The sequence below is a fragment of the Plecotus auritus genome (assembly GCF_963455305.1).
Source record: "Plecotus auritus genome assembly, chromosome: 7".
Lineage (NCBI taxonomy): Eukaryota > Metazoa > Chordata > Mammalia > Chiroptera > Vespertilionidae > Plecotus > Plecotus auritus.
The window spans coordinates 172,628,533-172,649,781 of NC_137774.1; the positions used below are offsets into that span (position 1 = coordinate 172,628,533).

Genomic DNA, 21,249 nt, shown 5'->3' on the forward strand with positions numbered 1-21,249 from the left:
GGGGGGGGGGGGGGGAGGTGTCCCTCAGCCCAGCCTACACCCTCTCCAATCTGGGACCCCTACCTGGATCAGGCCTAAACGGGCAGTTGGACATCCCTCTCACAATCTAGGACTGCTGGCTCCCAACTGCTCACCTGCCTGCCTTCCTGATTGCCCCTAACCACTTCTGCCTGCCAGCCTAATCACCCCCTAACTGCTCCCCTGCCAGCCTGTTTTCCCCTAACTGCCCTCCCCTGCAGGCCTGGTCACCCCTAACTGCCCTCCCCTGCAGGCCTGGTCCCCCCCAACTGCTCTCCCCTGCAGGCCTGGGTCCCCCACAACTGCCCTTCCCTGCAGGCCCAGTCGCCCGCAACTTCTCTCCTCTGCCGACCTGGTCACCCCTAACTGCCCTCCCCTGCAGGCTTGATCACCCCCAACTGCCCTCCCTTGCAGGCCTGGTCCCTCCCAACTGCCCTCCCCTGCTGGCCTGATCCCTCCCAACTGCCCTCCCCTGCTAGCCATCTTGTGGCGGCCATCTTGTGTCCACATGGGAGCAGCCATCTTGTGTGTTGGAGTGATGGTCAATTTGCATATTATTCTTTTATTAGATAGGATACTTCCTATGGCTGATGCAGCTGATGTTATTTTATAGGCTCTTGTAACATACTGCTTTCAGCTACACTGGCTTATTCCCAGAGCAGAAGTGTGACTCAACATGCAGCGTAAGACCTCAGCAGTCTCCTTGATTCAAGTCGTCAGTCACAGGGCCACCGTGCAGGGATGACTCAATGATGCACAACCGTGGGACATGGAGGGACCGGGCAGCAAGCCTGCCCTGGAAGCCTCTCTCTGCCGGCCGTAGCGACACTGGAAACTGCTTTGGGAAGATGTAATGAATGAAATCAAACCAGATCTGCTTAAGCAGGTTATGCTTGTTTACCTTGACAGGAGGACTTTAAAAATATATAGGCCCTAGCTGGTTTGGCTCAGTGGATGGAGCATCGCCCTGCAGACTGAAGGGTCCCAGGTTCGATTCCAGTCAAGGGCACATGCCTGGGTTGCAGGCTCGATCTCCAGTAGGGGGCATGCAGGAGGCAGCCGATCCATGATTCTCATCATTGATGTTTCTATCTCTCTCTCCCTCTCCCTTCCTCTCTGAAATCAATAAAAATATATTTAAATATATATTCCACCTAAAAACGTCAAAATTAGAGAAACAGAGAAGAGAGTGATGGTTACCAGGGATTGGAAGGTGGGAGAAATGGGGAGTTATTGGCCAAAGTGTACAAACTTCCAGTTATAAGGTTAACTAGTTTGGGGCTTGACTGTATAGGATGGTGTTTATAGCTAATAAGGCTGTGCCATCTACGCGAATGTTGCTAAAGGAGTGGATCTTAAACATTCTCACCACAAAAAAGAAATGGTAACCATGTGATGGGAAGGGGAGGGTAGTGAACGCTATGGTGGTGATCATCTTGCAATGCAAATGTATCAAATCAACACTGCGCCCATCAATTCTATATCGATAAATCTTAGGGGAGGGGGAGTTAAGTTTTAAAAGGAAAGAATGTATACAGTTCAGGCCTCAGACTGTGCAGTGGGGTCTCAGGAATCTCTATCTTGACTCTGTTCCCAGCGTAAGTCCAGTACTCAGCCAGATTTGAGAATTGAGGGCCTAGATTTTCTAATACACTCCCAAATCTTACTTAGATTTTTAGTTTTAAATCTGTATCTTTCTCCTCAGTCTCTAGCCAATGACAAAACAGAATAGTCTTTCCTTTCCCAGGTCTTCATATTCATGGAATGAGTGTTGAGTGACTTCTCTCATTGCTTACCAAACATGTGTTTCATTTGACAAAGGAAGACATAACCCTGAGAGATGCTAAGTACCTGGTTCTGGGTCACACAGTGCAGCGATAGGAGTGCCAGGAAGCTGGCTGTTTTGGCCTCTGTGGTCTTACCATTCCATTTCCTTTCCTTCCCCCTAGCTTTACATCCTTGGGTGAGAAAGAAAATGAGGCATCTTTGGAAAATCAGACACAAATTAGGGTACATGTAGATATTAATCCTTAAGCAACATTTTTTTTTTCCCAGAGAGGAATGTACAGAGTGAAAAAGACTTAAGAGTGATCAACCAGATACAATGTGTGAACCTTTGGATCCCAATTTGAACAGAATGCAAAAATTAAAAAGAAAAATTATGAGGCATCAGAAAAATAACACCAGCTGGATATTTAATAGCATTAAGGAATCATGCTTAAAGATTTAAAAGATGACGATTTTAGCGTGGTCCTGTTTTTCAAAGTGCTTGCGTTTTAGAATTACATATTGAGAATGTAATGATGTCTGGGATGCTTCAATGCCAAGGGTGAAGTGAGGGGAAAGTGACTGTGATGAAACCACATTGATTCAAAACCACATTGTCCCGTGAGTCGATGATGATTGAGTCCAAGGGATGGGTGCACGAGGCTTATGGTGCGGTATTCTCTCTATCAATTCACAGACATGTAAAAATTCTCATAGAACCCTTTAATCCATGTCTCTCAAGGCCTGGCTTACAGCTTTGTGGGTTATGTGCTTTACCTGCATAGCAGTAGGCTCATTAGCGAGGCCCACAGTTGAATAGACTATTGGTAGCTGTGTCCCATTCGGGGAGAAAATGCCTCGGCCTTCCACCGGGACCTCTGTGAAGCAGGAGCCCAACCCCAGCCACTGAAAGCAGGGGCTGTGGTTCTCCAGTCACAGGAATCTCTTTCAAAGGAGCCACAGACTTCTACAGCCTGTTCCACCGCGAGGGGCCTTAAACTGCTAGAGACAGACCATTAAAATAATAAAGGCAGTTTAATAAATCACTAAAAATGTTGTGGAAGAGCAATCACATATTTCCTAGGAGTTCTCCTAGCTCAGAGTACACCTGGGAAATGGTTAACGCCCCGGAGTAAAAGGAGGGTGCCCACCGATCAGACGAGGAGGTACATTCCTAGTTAGGGTGTCAAGTGCAGCACCCATTTCCAAATATGCAAGGAAACGGCAGGACCCAGACATTACGGCTGAACAGCGCCGCCTTTCTCCTTTATTCTTGCCACCGCTTCCTTTCTGAGTCCACGAAGCGCTGTGAATCTTGAAGGGCAGGGTCTACCAGCATTCATTAGAACTTCAGAGGCAGCCAGCTCCCAAGTTAAATGAAAGGTGCTTGGGATTATTTTAAAACATGAATGAATCCACTATTATTTCAATGAAATATGAACAACTTTTAGCATTTCAGTGAGATATGCTTTTTCAGCGCACACACAAACACACACACACACACACACACACACCCTGGAAGCAGCTTTGTCTTATGACCTAGAAGTAGCAATAGAGAATCTAAGGGCGAACGGGGCTAGATTTCTGGAAAGATCATGGTTTGTGTGCTTATTTTTCTTGCAGAACTCCAAATAGTTACCTTGGCAGCTGGTCTCTCTACGACTGCCCATCTCTGAAGACGGGAGGCTGTTTACAGAAACTGAGCGTCCCCAGCAGTACATTTCCATGAGCTCATTCTTAGTTCCAGGCCCACCCTTCAGATCTCGGATGCACAGACGAATCTCCAGGCCGCATAAGCCCCTGCGTTGAGTTTTTGTTTTCATTGCAGACAAAGCGGCAGAAGGCAGCGATGTGGGTACTGAATGTCAGGGCATCTTTCTAGAATCCCTGCTTCGGTCACTATTACTCCCAGCAGCTCCACGGCTGGGTCTTGCCTGCGTCTTTATGCTAATCAGCCAGCCCACGGCTCCTCCTCCTCCCAGCCTCCCTTAAGAACCCTTCACGGTCCGCTGTCCCAGAGGGCAACTCTGACCGGCTTAGAAATCACTTGGCTTAACTCGGCTGCACTTTTGTCTTCTTGTGTGCAATTACTCTCTTAGCAGCCCTCTCTGAATACCCGGGGCATTAGATTTCATGTCAGCAGAAGGAATCAAAAAGGCCCAGACGGTCATCTGTTGGAAATAGTTACTGTGTAGGATGGATTTTACACTTTAAGGAGGAAATTTTTCAATATGCTTTGAAATGAAAGAAGAATTTTGTATTTTTATCCAAGTGCATTGGCATCTTTTTATGTGGGGGCAGTTATAGTGGGGAATGTTGATTTTCAGAATCACGACTAGGAAACCCTTGGACATGTATTAGAGAAGTAAATGTTTTACACGCAAGGGCAGGATCCGCGCCTACCTCTGTGGTTCTGGGTGTCCTGGGAAGACCAGTGTAGGGGACTGGCCCGGGGAAGGGGATGCCCTAGTGACCCTGGAGCCCTAGTGATCCCGCCAGGACCATGTCTGCTGTGCACAGAGGAGGCAGCAGCCACCTGCTCTGCGGTTTGCACACCTGCAGACTGAGGCTCCCGGAGGACACGCAGCAGCGAGGTGAGTCCGGCAGGTTAACGAGTTGTGTGTTCTGTGAGCTCCTGGCCATTTGATTCCTGAAAGAGTGTGTGTGTGTATGGGGCGGGGGAGGTTTGGAGAAGTGCCTGGGGAATCTCTGGTTGTAAAATGCTTGGCAGTCTTCCATGTTTAAACTCTGAGAATAGTCCTAATAGTGATGCATAAGGTGGGTTCACTTGGATTCACTGTTGGTTTTTAAGGGACTCTGGGAGACTATAGACAGGCACGTTTCTTGGAGCTGTCATTCTGGAGCTCTAAATGTCCGGCCACTCTCATTTTTCTGGAGCTTGCCTGATGTTGTGTAATTGAAAACACCCATGCGGGCGAGACTGGATCCGCTGCATGCGGGGGGCGGGGGTGGTGCTGAGAGTGGCTGTGAGTTCGCCTGGGACTCTCCCCTGTCCTACTACGGATCGTGCACTTCTGACTTCGAGTTTAAGCTTAATTTTGTCTGGCTCTCTGCCGTATTCCTTTGTGGGCAAAAGAAGTATATTCTTGGCTCTTTCCCTTTCCCGGTCCAGGAACAGCTGGAGTTGGGCAGGGCAAAGGGTCACGTTTCACCCCGTGGGCACTCGTTCAGACTAAGCCCGCTACCTCCCTCAGGCTTTTTAAAGTTTCAAGTCCACTGTCCAGACAGCTGGATCAGTCCATGGAAGGCGATTGATGATCCCGCCAGTCCGTTCTGTCCGGGACAGCAAAGGACACTGTGGAAAAGTCCGGGTGCTGTCACAGATGACATACCCCGTCCCCCAGATGAAGGATTTCCCCCAGACATTTATAACTTCTCCTCAATAACCTGCGATGGATCTGGCTATGGGTCAGTCTAGGCTACAAGCTCTCTATTTATTTTTCCAAAGACACAGCTTGGGATTTCAGTGACATGGGGAGTGTTGGCTAAAGGACTGAAACCCCCCCCCCCCCTTCCCAAGGTGGCATCTGTGTGCTAGGATTTGTGTGACCACGTCAAGCCGCCTCCCTGAATGTGGGCTGCGTGCTGTATAAGGCTGAGCATAGCGGGGGTAGAAAATACTTCACGTTAAATGGAAACAGAGAAAACTCTTAAGACCATTCTGTGCCATCAGGGCTCATGTAAGTTATTTTGAACTAACTGCTTTAGAACATAAAGTCCTGGTATGTGTCCGGGTTTAAGCACAGAACTCAAACCTTCTCGCTCCCCTATCAGTAGACAATCCTAATTCAGCATAGGGTTTTTTGTGTGCTTGAAATATTTAAAGCTACCTTCCCCCAACTGCTGATATAATATTTGTTATATAAGATATGCTGGGGGGAGCATAAAGGAGATGGTAAGAATCATCTGTAAAAATTACCACCCAAAGATGGTTGCTATTAACATTTGAATGTATAGTCTTCTAACCTTTTCTTCTATGCAAATGTACAGATTATTGTACTGTGTGATTTTTAAACAAAAATAGACTTTGTACATGTGCTCTGTAAACTGCTTTTTAACTTAACAATAGGTCATGAACAAATGCCCACATCTTTATATATTCTCCTACCACCTTATTTTTAACAGTTGTATACTATTCCTTCCTGTGGATGGAGCAGAATTCCTTAGGGCAATTCCCTACTGTTCAACAGTTCATCGATTTCTAATTTTTTTACTCTTACAAACAACACTGTTTAATATAAACTAATAGATAAATCATTACAGAGATAAAATTATTTTCGTGGGATACATTCTTAGAGGTGAAATTGTGGGGTCAAAGAATATGCATAGTTTTAATGTTTTGCTTTTTTTTGTGTGTGTGTGTTTTGGCCAAATGGCCCTCCAATCAGCTGTGTAGGAATATATTCCCAGGAAACTGGGTATTGCTTAAAAAGCTTTTTTCCCGACTTTACAAGTAGAAAATAATGTCCCACTGTTGTTTTAATTTAAGGCAGGCTGTCTTGACGGTCTCTCCCTTCCTGGCCATATTCAGAGCAGCCTGGAAATATCATTATGATGGCATACTTCCCAAAATACCAACAAGACTGAAAGTCTGGTCTCCTTTCTCAGACTGCAGCTTTGGCCTAGATGTTTCAAAGCAGTCATCTTCTTCCACAGCCGAGTCTCAAAATACCTGCCCACATCAACCACAAGCCGTAGAGTTGTGAAGCACACGGATGCAGTCCAGACTGACAGCTGACTGCTCCAAGAAACGCTACCAGACATCTGAGTTGACCAGTGACCCCGGGCAGTGTTTGCTAGGCTGCGAAATAGTGTTCCAGTTACTGTCTTGGGGTTTAAAAGTATTCATTGGGTGCAGAGGCCCTGATTTTTCCTCTAAGCTATATTCGTACCTTGCTATTATGCAAAATTCAGAAAAGTCCAAGGAAGCAAAGCTATTTGTTTCAGTGTGTCATCTAGCTGTGGATTCATTCACTGAGGCATTCTGGCCTCCCGCCCAACCAGCCCAAGGTTCCAGCTCTTTTATTTAGCATACAGACCATGATTAATTGACATTTAATTCTTCAGAGGCATGACCAAGTTCAACACATGCATTCTTTCTTTTCTTTTTAAATTAAATTTTAATAAAATTTTATTGATTTTTAGAGAGAGGAGGAGGAGAAAGAGGAAGAGGAGAAAGAGGAAGAGGAGGAGAGAGAAACATTGATTTGTTGCTCCACTTATTTACTAGTATGCATTCATTGGTTGATTCTTGTAAGTGTCCTGACCGGGGATCGAACCCGTAACCTCGGTCGGTACATCAAGACAACTCTCTAACAAACAGCTACCAGCCACAGCAACACCTACATCTTTTCCAACCCTTCATACTTTATGCTGAAGTGTTTTATGTTAACTGAGGTATTTAACTCTTTCTACCTCGTCACTCACAAAAGAAGTATTTGGGGTATTCTTATAGATAAAAGTCACTTATTCTGCAGCAGTTACTGGGAGGATGACTGTGCAAAGCACTGTGTCAGATGCTGGGTGGGTACGAAGGTTGAACTAAGCCACCTAAGCTGTGGTTTCTGGTCCACACAGCGTTACCCTCTATGGTAGTAGATGCTACATCCGTTGAGAACAGAAGTCCAGTAGGTCCCTCTCCCCACTCATCGCTGTCTTACAGCTTCTTCCATGACATTGTAAATCCATTTTCCCATAACACCCATCTGAGATGGCATCTACAATGATCTGGCAGATATTTCAAAAAGAAGATATACAAATGGCCCATGAAGCACATAAAAAATGCTCAACCTAATTAGTTAGTAGGGAAATGCAAAATAAAAACTATGGTGAAATACCACTTCACATCCACTAGGATAGCTAAAATTTAAAATACCGATGATAGTATGTGTTCTGGAACTCCTACTCATTGTTGTGAAGTGGTGTGACCACTTTGGAAAAGACCTTCACAGTTTCTTATATAATTAAATCTATACCTACCCGATGATGTAGCAATTCCACTCTTAGGTATTTTCCCAAGAGAAATGAAGCTGATAAGTCCACAAAAAGTTGCACAAGAATGCTCACAGCAAATTTCATTCCTATGAGTGCCAACATGCAAACAACCCAAATATATGTAAGCAGGTGAAAAATGGATGAGAAAATTGTAGTCTACTCATACACTGGAAAACTACGCAGTAGTAGGAAGGAATGAATTACTAAATTGAACTCAAATGTGTACACACTTTGGGGATAAAGACAGGAGGTTGACCCTGTGCGAAGAAGGACCAAGATCCTGGCACACGAGTAACACACACACACCTTGGGCTGGTATGCTCCGGCAATAGCATCCATGTTAGCCTTGCTGATATGCTGTGTTATGGAAGGTCATCTATTGAGGATGCTCTAGACAACTTTCATGGTAACTGCCACTGGGAGACCTATAAAATCCCTTGCAGAACTATGATTCTATGATTCGCCCATAATTATTTCATTCATGTTGGTGTTGTCTCCTCCTCTGTGTTGTACAAGTTCTTTGAGAGCAGCAAACCAGGTTTATACCGTGACCACACCACAGTGCTAACATGTCACTTATAAACAAATCACATTTACAAAGCAGTTTGTCATATGTCAGACACTTAAGCACTCTTCATGTGTTAGCTCATTTTGTACACCAGCCCCATGAAGTAGATAATGTCAATACCTCACAGCTGAGCCAAGATCCTAACCCTAGGAACCTGACACCAGAGTCGGCACTTTAACCCATGTTCATTCCTTCTGAAGGGGGCACAAAATACATGCCCAGCTAAGCACCTAGAAAGGGCCTGAGTGATGGCTGATCATGGAATTTAATTTGTGGTTCAGTCATTTAAAAATGTGTTGTTATTAAAGTCACCGGTTCATTTCTATACAAACTACTAACCACATCCTACTGTCTCCAAAAGGGTGTATTTGATGCTTAAAAAAATAGGTGCAAAAATAAACTGTATAAGTGCAAACATCAGCCCAGAGCAAGTGGCCTGCTTACTGGGCTAGCTGTCTTCATTGACATGTAAGTAACCACCCAGTCTCTATCTCTTACGCCGCATGGAGTGGGAAAGGTAGCAATGTAGCACTTTTGGAACTGGGCTGGTATGGCCTTGGAGAGATGGTTTGGGTTTTGACCAAGGAAACAAGCAGTATCTCTAACTTAAGATTCAAAAGGAGCTAAATAATAGTCATGGTTATAAATCACCTTTTCATTTAAACTGAGGACTCTCCTTACTAAAGCGCTGGCCCTTCTATTATTTTAAATCATTAACTCCTCTTGAAATCTTAACATTTAGGCAAGGTAAGTTTCATACCTTAGTTGCTTTTTAATCATGTCTGCTGGCAAATCTAGTACAATATCCAAAGCCAAGATTCAATATGTGGGAAATACCTGTATTGGGTAAGAAGCTGCATTCCTTCTACCTGATGACCAGATAGCTCACCCTCTGTAGATGATAGTAAACAAGCAAGATGTCATAGGGGTAAGGTCTGAACTTCCAAGAAGGGATGGTAATCTGAAGATATCTTTTGATACTAACTAAAGCAACACCTAAAGAATGTAAAAAGTGCATCTGTGAGTTGAGCCAGGAGGAGGACAGGGGTTAAATTGGAGCTGAGGAGATGGGACCTGACCTATACATTCAAATAGGAGGGAAAAGAAGGAGATTTTGTGAGTGGCCCGTATCACTGTAGGATGGTCCTCAGGTCCTAAAAGGACTCAAAGCTCCCAGGGCACATATTCTCTTCCATCAGCAAATCAAAAACAAAAAACAAAAACACCAGACCTCCAGCAACTACAGCGCAATAACTTGATCATCGCTGTGGAGTAGGGATCCAAAACCATACTTCAGACCTATGTGATGTCTGATCTCAGTCATTGGTGCCAAATCCTCTCTTGTGAGAAAAGAGGTAATTCGTAACAAGGAGGGATGTTGCCATCTATAGAGACAAGAATAAAGAGAAAGTCTTTGAATGTTGGAAAGAGACTTTGAATGTGTGAAACTTGAGTTGTATGCAAAGAAATTAAGTGACAGATAAAAATTCATGTGCATGTATGTGTTTGTAAGCTGGGCATGGGTCAGACACACACTAGCACTCTAGATGACGAGGCTCTGTTTGATTAACAAGACCAATTTTGTTACAAGGTGCTTCATTCTCAAGTACGGATTCCAGTTCTGGTGTTGCTATTTTTTTTTCTTTTTGAAAATTGAATAAGCTAAAGTTAATCAGCAGAAGTGATTGTCTTATAGTCGGTTGAAGTGAAATAGGTTTAGAGGGACTTGTAGAAAACAACTAGCCTTAAATTTAATGACAAAAAAAACAAAACAAACAAAAAACACAAACAAAAAACAAGAAAAAAAAATCTTCAAAAAAAACACCGTAATAGAGGAGCCAAATTTCCTTCTAGCTTTGTGAACATTTCTCACATGTTGAGGCTTAAACTCGCAATGTTGTTATTGTCCATTACTTTGCTCACAGCAGGCAATTAATGTTTACTAAATAAATCAATATTTTCTTCCCCAAAAGTTCATCCAAGCGATTGTTATTCATAAGTCCCTGAATGTTAGGGCTTCAAAGATCACACAGTGCAGCTGATTTTACATATCCGAAACCTGACACAGAGTAGAGAAGTACCCTACTCGAAGTTAATAGTTCATGCAGGCATCTCAGACTACACGTCCATCTACATCTACCTAAGAATATTATGACATAAGGGCCATCATGATTAAAAATATTTTAAATGGTCTTTGAAAATTAAAACTAGATAACCTTGAGTTTCTCCTCATTTAAAAATACTCATAAAAGAAGATTTACTTGGTGTATAATGATCCTAATATTAATCATGTAGAGAAAATGACTAGTATATAAGGGAGGGAGAAAGGAGAAAGGGAAGAGTAGAGAGAGGAAGAATGTGTAGGGAGGCAAGAAAGGTGGTGTTAGAGAGAAATACGGGGCCAAATGGAAGCAAAGAAAGGAGGAGGAGGCAAGTGAGGAAAAGCTGATTTTTAATAAAATGTCCAACATGTGGTATATACATTCAGTAGACTATTACTCAACCTTAACAAGGAATGAAATTCTGATATATGCTGCAACATGGATGAACCTTGAAAACTTTATGCTAAGTTAAATAAGTCAGACACCCGAAGACAAATATTGAATGATTCCACCCAGATGAGGGACCCAGGATTAAATCCATTTATCAGATGAGGGACCCAGGATTGTCAGAAAGTAGAACAGTGCTCACCAAGAGCTGAGGCAGTGGCACCGGAGTTAGTAGTGTTTAATGGGCACAGGGTTTCAGTTTGGGATGATGAAAAAGTTCTCGAAATGGATGGTGGCATTCATTCACACATCAGTGTGAATATACTAATGTCACTGAACTATACATTAAAATGCTAAACTTTATGTTAGGTATATTTTCCCGCAACAAAAACAAACTCTTTAAAAAGAAGACCTCGCATAGTTACAGCATCTCCTCTCACCTTTCGTCTTGACTTATAACACCTCAACGATTATGAAAGCTGCAAAGAAAGGAAATGGATAAACATAAAGGATGGTGTTCAGTTTTCTTGAGGACTTTCCAAGCCACATGAAATTACACATTGGATAAGGAGCCTGTATAATTTTCTCCTGTGATTTTCTTCGGCCTGCTGGACAAGTGTTTCTGGGGAGGTTGACCAATTGCTCCCTGGCCTTGACTTCTCCCAAACTGCTTCTACATCAGTGCGATAGGCTGTGGGCCCAGAACCACCCGCACAGGCACACGGCATTCCTGCTGCAGTTCTGCGCCCCGGGGCCCAGCAGGGCTTCTCGGTGGAGATGAAAGCCAGGCTGCCGGCTTCTGCACGGTCCCAGGAGGAGAATGAGGTCCAAGTGCCGGCCTTGGGGGCAGCTCTCTCCTTGCTTCCTGCGTTTGCCTCCCACGTCTTGTTCTCAGGAGAGTAGCATCCACTTATTCCCATGGAAATGGGAAAACCAGGAGCCTTTTCTCCTGCTTGCTCAAAGGCTCAGGACAGAGGGGAACGGGTTGGAGGAAACGAGATTTGGAGTTGGGAGTCTTTGCTATCAAGCCTCTCCATCTAGCCCGTGTCCTCGGAATCTAGGCAGGAACTGAAAAACAATGTGCTTCATGGATCTGAATTCCATACACGGAGCTCTGCTTCGGCCACACTGACTTGGGAATAGTCTTTGTGAAGATTGGTCTAATTACAGGGGTGGGCAAACTTTTTGACTCGAGGGCCACAATGGGTTCTTAAACTAGACCGGAGGGCCGGAACAAAAGCATGGATGGAGTGTTTGTGTGAACTAATATAAATTCAAAGTAAAGGAGCGCAGGGGAGAGCAAGAGAACCCTCCGCTTTTTCGGCTCCGCGGGCCGGATAGAACAGCCGAACGGGCCGGATCCGGCCCGCGGGCCGTAGTTTGCCCACGGCTGGAATTCTTTCTAACATGATATTTTGTGTCAAAATCGCCTCCTTAACTTTAGCAGTACAAAAACACAAGAAAATTGGACTCTGACATACCATGTTAAACCTGTGCGTGTACCTGCTCAATAATGATCTTCAGCGTGCCCTGAAACCTAGACTATGCATCCGTTTCCTCCTCCTCCAGCAAAGTGGGGAGACCCACGTCCAATAGGTGGAAGCATTTTCACATTGCAAGTTCTTCTGAGGGGAAAATGCGTGATTTATAAATGCTGGCAAATGAAATAAATGGTACCAACTTGACCAAGCACATCTTTATCACCCCGTGGGCATGCATGAAGGAAACTGTAGAGAAAGAGCAAAACCACTCTCTATGGCATCCAGGGAGCCCACAAGTGCTGCCACTAAACATCGTCCAGTAATCTCAGATGGCCGGTAACTACACAGCAGCACACAGTAGCTGTGTTTATAGACAGACCTAGTACACCGTCAGCTTATGGAGAAGTGGGTGTGCCCTGTCCAAAGGAACACATTCTTCTGAGCTATTTTTGCCTGGGGCTGGATAAACATTGACAAGGAGATCTTCAGTTGCTAGACTCATCATGTCATTGGCCTGCGGACATTCTCGAACAAACTTCTTTAGAGTCAGAATATGAAGAGAAAACGGCAAGAGTGAGTGAAGCACCTTGAAGTGTTTACACATGGCAAAACAAAAGTTCAGGACGACTCCCACAGCCTGGGTCACAGCTCTGCCAGGCTGGTCCAGACCATGGAGTCAAAGCTAGAAATGCCTGCCCGGCCGGCGTGGCTCAGAGGTTGAGCATCTGCCTATGAACCAGGAGGTCTCGGTTCAGTTCCCTGTCAGGGCACGTTCCTGGGTTGGGGGCTTGATCCCCATTGCGGGGCATGCAGGAGGCAACTGATCAATGATTCTCTCTCATCATTGATGTTTCTCTTTCTTCCTCTCCCTTCCTTTCTAAAATCAATGAAACTCTATGTATTTTTTAAACACACACACACACACACACACACACACACACACACACACACACAACGTAGAAATGCCAGATTTCTTAGAATTGGCAGTTTGTTTTATTTCTAATGAAAACTTAAAGCAGTTCAAAACATTTAGAATTGGATTAAAAAGGTCAAGTGGTTTTCCCCTTTTACTTCACATGTCGTGTTTTTCACAACACGCTTGTACACAAACTGCTGATAGCTGACGCAGGGATGGCCAGGACTGGAGGCAGCCCAGCAGGGGCCATTCATCTTGTGTCTCACATTGAACTGGCGCTTCGTGAGGCAGCCTGGAAACTTCCTGGGCGAACCGCCTGCTTCCCTCCAGGGTGCTGTTATTTTACCTCGTGCTCAGGACAGAGTGTCTCATAAACTAGCATGATTGTCCCGTCACAGTGAATCCTGTCCCTGTGGCCCTACCCCCTCTTTCTGCAAAGACCTCCTTCTTATATTTTGGTGGGTAACTTGTTTATGTCATTTCTTTTGCAGTTTGACAGAGCTCCTCCGTATTGGTGAGAACTAAGTGCAGAACATTTCATGTTTGTGGCTCCTTCATGAATTGACCCGGATTCCTTCTATATTTTCGGGGCTGCAGTTTGCCCTTTCTTAAAATTGTCTTAGAACATTTTCACATAGTTTTGATATTTGTCTGTTCTTTTTTCAAAAAATCAAGACTGTGATTCAGATACTTCGTGCCTCCTCACCTGCTGTGATGTGTTGGTATTTTCTACAGAAGGTATCACAGTTGAGACTTAGATGCTTCAAGTTCTTATTAAAGATTCGGAGTTCTACAACAAATGTTTTTGATGTAGCTTAGGTTTCCAGGCTAAGTGTTTGCTTTGCAGGAATGACCATTTGAACTAACATTTACTAGTAATAATCTCAAGCAGAGATATTTGCTAAACACTTTTGGGGGAAAAAGTCAGATTTCAGACATACTATGAAAACCAACTTTTGCATTACAGAGGAAATCATTTATGGCTTCACAGGATATCTGAATGATTGATTTCCATACCAATTTCATATTTCAACATCCTTCCTACAAATATTTCTTTTTAAGTCTTCAGAGTAACCCTTGACTTCACCTTTCATTGAGTCATAATAATCATAGTGTGGGGTTTGAGTAGCAACTATTTCCTCATTAATAACATCTGGAGGTTTAGTCACTAACTCCAGGAGTCCCCACTGCCATCTTCCTAATCCTGGTCTCCGTGGACAGAAACCTGGGGTTGCTCCAGGGACTGCTTCTCAGATATGTCTGCAGGTCACCTGGGGATCCTGTAAATGCAGCTTCTGCATCAGTAGGTCTGGGCGGGGCCCAGGAGTCTGCATTTCTAACAAGCTCCCAGTCAGTGTTGCTGCTCTGTCTGGACCACACTTGGAGAGCAAGGATCTCTGCAGCTATTTATGGGCCATAGCCTGAATTCAGAAACGTCCTGATATTTAAAACAAACGAAAAGAAGAAGAGAACAGGAGCTCAGGGGAAGTGAGAAGACAGCTAGTGGGAAGAATAGGGTGATGAGTGAAAGGAAAGAGAAAGACCTCTGAGGAGCAATAAGGCATTTCTTCCAGAGTTGACGAGAGTCACAGGGTGTCGGCATATGGCATAGGACTGGGGCGGACGAGGGAAAGGCACCTCACTTTTATTCAGTGTCTTCTGTGCAACCTGTAGTTTGACATGGTGCTGTGTGTGTGTGCATGTATGTATATGTACATGTGCATATAGGTGTATATGTCTGGATAGAGAGAGATATGTGTCTATGTGGGAGACAGATGGATAGAGAGAGAGATAGGTAGATAGATATTCCGCTTTATTCCAAAAAGGTTTGAAGAGGCAGCTCGACCAGGGACCCTCACATGCTCAGATTGTTTCAGCCATAATCACCCTTTAACAAATACATACAGAGCGGGATGGAAAAGACTGAGGCCTGGGTAATTTTTTTCTTTTAGCACAGCTCTAGGACTCTGACGCCAGAGCTCCAAAAATCCATGCTTTGACCGAGAGCTGGACACAGGTGAAGGAGTGGGGAGAGGTCAGGGGTATAAGGGCAGTAATGGAGCCTGGGGTGAGACGGTGCACAAGGAGAAACAATTAGGGAAGAGGAAGCAGCCGAGACCACGGGAAGGCCCAGGGAGAGCGAGATGGGGCCAGGCCGCAGCCCAAGTGGACGAGTCCAGTGCTGGGAGCAGAGGGCGGCGACCCATTTGGCGGCCCCGCCCTCTGTGGAGGGGTTGCCATTACCTCTTCCCTGCCAAGACTGCTCCACCACCATTTTGGCTGTGGCTGGCACAGCCTGGTCCTTTCCAGCGTGTGGAACTTGGCTTTCACCTCCCCTAAACGACAAAAGCGGCAGCAAGCACTTTGCAGGGCTCCAGGTCGGAGAAGCTGGGGAGCAGAAACCTGGGCCCCCCAGAGCTGCACACTCCACTCCCACGGGGACTCTGAGCCAAAGGTGTCTGTTGTCTCAGGCCCCGCCTCTTTTCTGGATCTGCTTTTGGCTCAGTAGATCCTTTCAAACCTCCTCCATTGAGATGATTCCTCAAGAAAACCCTGCAGTTACTTTCCTGGATGAAATTGGGTTGTTTGTCAGAGACCGAGTGCCAATAAAATAGAGGGACAAGACCTTACCACCCACTCCAAATTTGGGGCAATTGTAGAACATGTGAGAATAGGGGGAAAAGGAAATTTACATTTACTGTTCACACTTTAGAATCCTGAAGAACTGAGCTCTTACATACCTGCAGAAGTTTCTAGCTGGATTCTTGTCTGGAGACTTGGAGGAGTACTTGGAATAAAGGTGAAGGGCAAGGACATAAGATGCCTCTCAAATGTGCATCCCAAACTCAGTGAATCCATCTTGTTCACACCTTTATTTCCATACGAGAGGCCCGGTGTATGAATTCGTGCCTGGGAGGGGTCCCTCAGCCTGGCCGATGATTGGGCGATCGGGCCATCTTGCCCAGTCTGGGGGGGAGGGACTTCAGGAGGTTGGTTGGCCATGGGGGGTTGGCCGTGGGAGCGCACTGACTACCAGGGGGCAGCTCCTGCATTGAGCATCTGCCTCCTGGTGGTCAGTGCGCGTATAGCAACCGGTTGTTCAGTCATTCAGTCATTCTGTCACTTAGGCTTTTATATAGAATCTATATTATAGATAGATATTTCCATCATTCTGGAATCTTCCAAGAAAGAAGATAGTGGATGCCTGCCTGCTAGGCAGTGCAACTCAATAAGAAGTCTATTTTGGGCAAGGAGCTTGAGATTTGTCCTTTAATTATGGGTGTCTGACACTGTAGTAGGAAGGAATTATTTTTAAAAAGTTTTTTAATTCTACATATTCATATGGTTTGAAGGATCAAATGGTTCTACAAGATTTTCTGGAGGAAAACCCAGCAGTCTTCTCCTTGCCCGTTCCTTTGCTCTCTCTCTTCTTGGTGCCAACAGTGTACATATTACACATTTAGAACATGATATTTTACAGGTGAAGTTCTATCGGATATCACAGTATGACAGGTGGGAGTTAAGAGCAATAATTTGTAGGAGGAGCCTGGGTTTAATTAAAGGCTTTGCCACTTAGTAGTGGCATGACTTTGAGCAAGTCTCTTAGGGCCTTCGTTCCCCCACCTGTAAATACGGTAAGCATCTGTAAATACGGTAGAAAGCATATTTAATTCACAAAGCAATTAATTAACGTAGACACGATGATGGGTAAAAGCCCTTAGCCCACTGCGTGCTTCCATTGTGGAGCAGAATGACAGGTGAACGGAGGTTGAGGTATATCACTAGTGCACTGTGTCCTTTCTTGTATATAACAGGCCCTTAAGTATATTTGAAGGATGAATGAGCACTTTTCTTGTAATGAGTAGTTTAAAAAACAACCAGGAATATTGGGATTCATTAAATGTTACATGAACCTTAAGACAGGCAAAACATCAAAATTAATCCTTAAGTTTTTAAGTTTCTCCTCCCCATTCTCTCATCTTCATCCCTTTTAACAGAAGACTGTATTTTAAACTTTTAATTATTCCATTTGCCTCAAAACATCATAGATGCAAGATGATCAAAGAAGCAAAGAGCAACTAGCCAGCTCTCTCCTGGAATTTAGCCTAGCCTCTTAATTACTTCCTCTCTCTCAGTCCTTCCCCCGCCAGCCCCCTTTCCACACAGCAGGCAGAGTGATCTTAAAAAAACAAATGCACATCCCAGTGAATCACTCCACAGCGTAAAATCTCTTACTGGCTTCCCATTTTTTCTCTGAATGAAAACAGAACTCCTGGCTCAGCCTACAGGCTTCCCAAAGCTCCAACCTGGTCTTCAGCCTCCTCTGGTACCGCTCTCCTCTCTCTCACCTTGCAGACAATCTCATCCACAGTCATCCGTCACTACATATTTGTTAGATAAATGGCTTGAGTAATAAATACATTATAAATAATAAAGGATACCGTTTAAAAAATATAATTTCAAGGACTTTGCTTTTATTTTCAAACTAGAGGCCCAGTGCATGGGTAGGGTCCCTAAGCCTGGCTAGCAATCAGGGCTGATCAGGGCCTTCCTTCCCCCAGCTGCCAGCTCTAGGCCAGGGCTTTCCTTCGTTCTGTGCTGCCCCCTGGTGGTCAGCGCACGTCATAGCGAGCAGTCGAACTCAGGGTTGGTCAAACTCTCGAGGGGACAATTTGCATATTAGCCTTTTATTATATAGGTTTTTCCTACTGGGTCAGGTGTGAAAGCTGATGTGAACCCAAGGGCTTGATCAATGCTTACTTTGTCTTTGTCTTGGAGGCCAGAGAAATGCTTGGGAGAGAGGGAGAAACTTTAGATGGAAGTGGAGGGTAGGAGATTATCTGCTTTCTAACCAATGTGCTGGGCTGTGTCAGGCAGAGCAGGCGGTGCCTGAGGCTAATGTACCTTCAATCAGACAATGTGTGCCTGGGTCCTAACACAGTGGCTGGCACACAGAAAAGATGTGCAATAAATATTGGTTGAATTAATGAATAAAAGGGGCCTTCTTACTTTACCATACGCCTTCCAAGCTGCGAGTAACCCTTTGGGATTTCCTCCTTAATGCTGCCATTAAAGATCGCTTTTGCCCGTGTTTAGCTGAATGTTTTGATAGGAGGAAAGTGATGTAGTTTGTCTTGGCTGAGGCCAAGTCATGCTATTTTAAGAATGACTACCCAAGTCCAGTTGAGAAAAGATCCATTCATTGCTGGGATTCAGAAGTATTCCCCTGTACATTCACAAAGACAGTTTCCTTTCCAAGTCACTAGCGAGCTCCTTTCTTACATCTAAAGTAATTGCTGGAAAGGGGCTTGTTTGAGGAAGAACGAAGACTTGAGCTATAGTCTCGTGTGGATGGGATTGCCAGTGTGCTACTGAATGTTTCGCGCTGGGACTCACTTGGCCCCCAGGGCGGACAGGGCAGTAGCACTTGCATCAGGAGTGAATAGTGCACGTCACTGGGCTGAAAGAAGGCACCCAGCTTCTCGTGGCTCCAGGAGCTCAGCAAAGGGTAGTCTGGTGGAGTTCATGACACTCTCTCGTGGATAACATTGTGGGGAACTGGAGAACCCCTTTCTGGCATCTAAAAGGTGTGGTAGTTCCTTGAAATGCCTCGGCTAGAGGTTATTTATGCAGCCTAGGGATGCCCGGTGACCTCAGCCTGTATGGCAGCGCGGAATGTTGGTAATGGCTTCTGGAAGCCCATCGTGAGCACAGGTCTGAGCTCATATTTGGGCTCCTCAAGAAAGTGTGTCATCAGTTAGCCATGTCGGTTATGAGCTTTGAAATGGGGGTTGGTGGCATGCCACATATTTACTCTTCTTTTTTTTTAAAAAAATATATATTTTATTGATTTTTTACAGAGAGGAAGGGAGAGGGATAGAAAGTTAGAAACATCGATGAGAGAGAAACATCATGAGAGAGAAACATCGATCAACTGCCTCCTGCACACATCCCACTGGGGATGTGCATGCAACCAAGGTACATGCCCTTGACCGGAATTGAACCTGGGACTCTTCAGTCCGCAGGCCAATGCTTTATCCACTGAGCCAAACCGATTAGGGCTTACTATTCTTTTCTGAGGCTTTTTTGTTTTATTAAAATCTTATAATTAGATCTAAAAATCCATTTAATCTTCACATGAACTCTGTGAGGTAAGTACTGTCATACTCTTTCTTTTTTCAGATGAGGAAACAGGTACAGACATATTCCGTTTCCTAAAGCCAATTAGCAGTGAAACGTGTATTTGAACACATGCCCACCTAACTCCAGAGCCCAAGCTCTTAAGAACCATGTACTTTTCCCTGAGAATTCTGGAGGGCTGATATTTAAAGCTGTGATCACCCACTTATACCCTAGAGTCAATGAGTTTCTCTGCATTGTCCTACCTAAAATAGGAAAATATAAACGATTAATAAGGTTGGTTTGGCTGAGGACAAACTTTAGCTACTTTATAACACTAACACTGATTCTTAGTCTAAATATTAAAAACATTTCTTAGTATATGACTACTCTAGTCAAGGAAATATGGATTATTTCTAGATCATTTTTAAATCTGGAATGCAGCACATCTATACCTTCAGATCTGATCCAAGTAGGAGTACTATTATCAAAGGAGATTTTTCACCCCTTGAAACTTTTTATTCTGAAAGTATAGATGTTAAATCACTCTATCTTGGTGGGATTCCGAAGGCAGGGAATTGTATTTTGTTTTTCTTAAACCCTTAACACATGTTCTTTTTTATTTATTTATTTTTTTTATTTTTTATTTTTTTAATATATTTTATTGATTTTTTACAGAGAGGAAGAGAGAGGGAGAGAGAGTTAGAAACATCGATGAGAGAGAAACATCGATCAGCTGCCTCCTGCACACCTCCTACCGGGGATGTGCCCGCAACCAAGGTACATGCCCTTGACCAGAATCGAACCTGGGACCTTTCAGTCCGCAGGCCGACGCTCTATCCACTGAGCCAAACCGGTCAGGGCAACACATGTTCTTTTAATGGGATGAGCACTCTATTTGTGGAAATATATTTACTATCACTTTCCCCCAAGTATTTATTTCTGTAATTAACTATTAAAATTATTTGTAAATATTCCATTTATAGCATCCATGTAAAACAGTTTGGATTTCACCAAAGGCAAAAAACAACAACAAAAAAAACAAATAAATAAGCAAAATCTTCAAATATTTTTAGTTGGTATTAGAAATGTCAGAATATGATTTTATTTTTTTTCCTGTTCTTTTTACTTTACAGAAAAATCTGTCATTGCTCAACCAATATTTGTTTTTGAAAAGAGAGAGCAAACTTTTAAGGTAAGTTCAAGTGACTTTTTTTGTTTAATTTTCACTTTGACAAAGAAAATTGTATTGAAAGAAGCTAGCTACACTAAGTGATAGCCCTTCCGAGTACGTTTATTTTCTTATTCTTCTCTTAGCAGAGCAGTGCCTCCGGAATATTTATATAGTAGGGATTTACCGACAGCAATTCAGCTGAAATGGGAAGCCAGTGACCTTGTCTTGAATTTCCACTAAATTATACTTTTTTTGGAGTGACTTGCGTAGGAGGGACTGAAAGAGATCAGAAGGACTGAGGCTTCTCCAATCCAGCCTAACTGAGTATTAAATACGTTGTAAACTGCGATATCTGATTTAAAAAGGGATCTGACGGACCCTATCTTTTTTACAGCATCATACCTGCTTCAAGAGACAAACAATAACATTACTAGTAGCATTCTCACTTTATCTTAGTTAGTATTTCCTTGTTATTCATTCCTGCTTACGCAGGTAATGTACATCACTACCCCCACAGTTAACTAACTAAAGAAATCTTAACCCCCAAGCTATAGTTGAGAAACCAGATTCATGGGCCCCAGCCCAGGTCAGCCACTCAGAATCCTGAGTCCGAATTTCAGAAGCTCCCACAGGGTTCTGCAGTCACTGAATGTGGACCCGCTCTGCCAGACGTGGCTTGTTCTTGAATGCATGCTGGTGAG

General features: G+C 44.1%; 1 protein-coding gene across 2 annotated transcripts in view; it reads left to right on the top strand.

Annotated features, from left to right (window-relative positions):
- Positions 1-3,606: 3,606 nt before the first annotated feature.
- RANBP3L (RAN binding protein 3 like) overlaps positions 3,607-21,249 on the top strand; it is a 45,659-nt gene continuing 28,016 nt past the window's right edge. Inside the window, exons 1-2 of one of the 2 annotated variants that reach the window (XM_080679059.1) lie at positions 3,607-4,379; positions 20,511-20,569. In XM_080679059.1, the coding sequence (XP_080535185.1) occupies positions 4,289-4,379; positions 20,511-20,569 (150 nt within the window). In that variant the 5' untranslated portion in view covers positions 3,607-4,288. The remainder of the gene's footprint in view (positions 4,380-20,510; positions 20,570-21,249) is intronic. The other variant, XM_080679060.1, reaches the window with a different exon arrangement.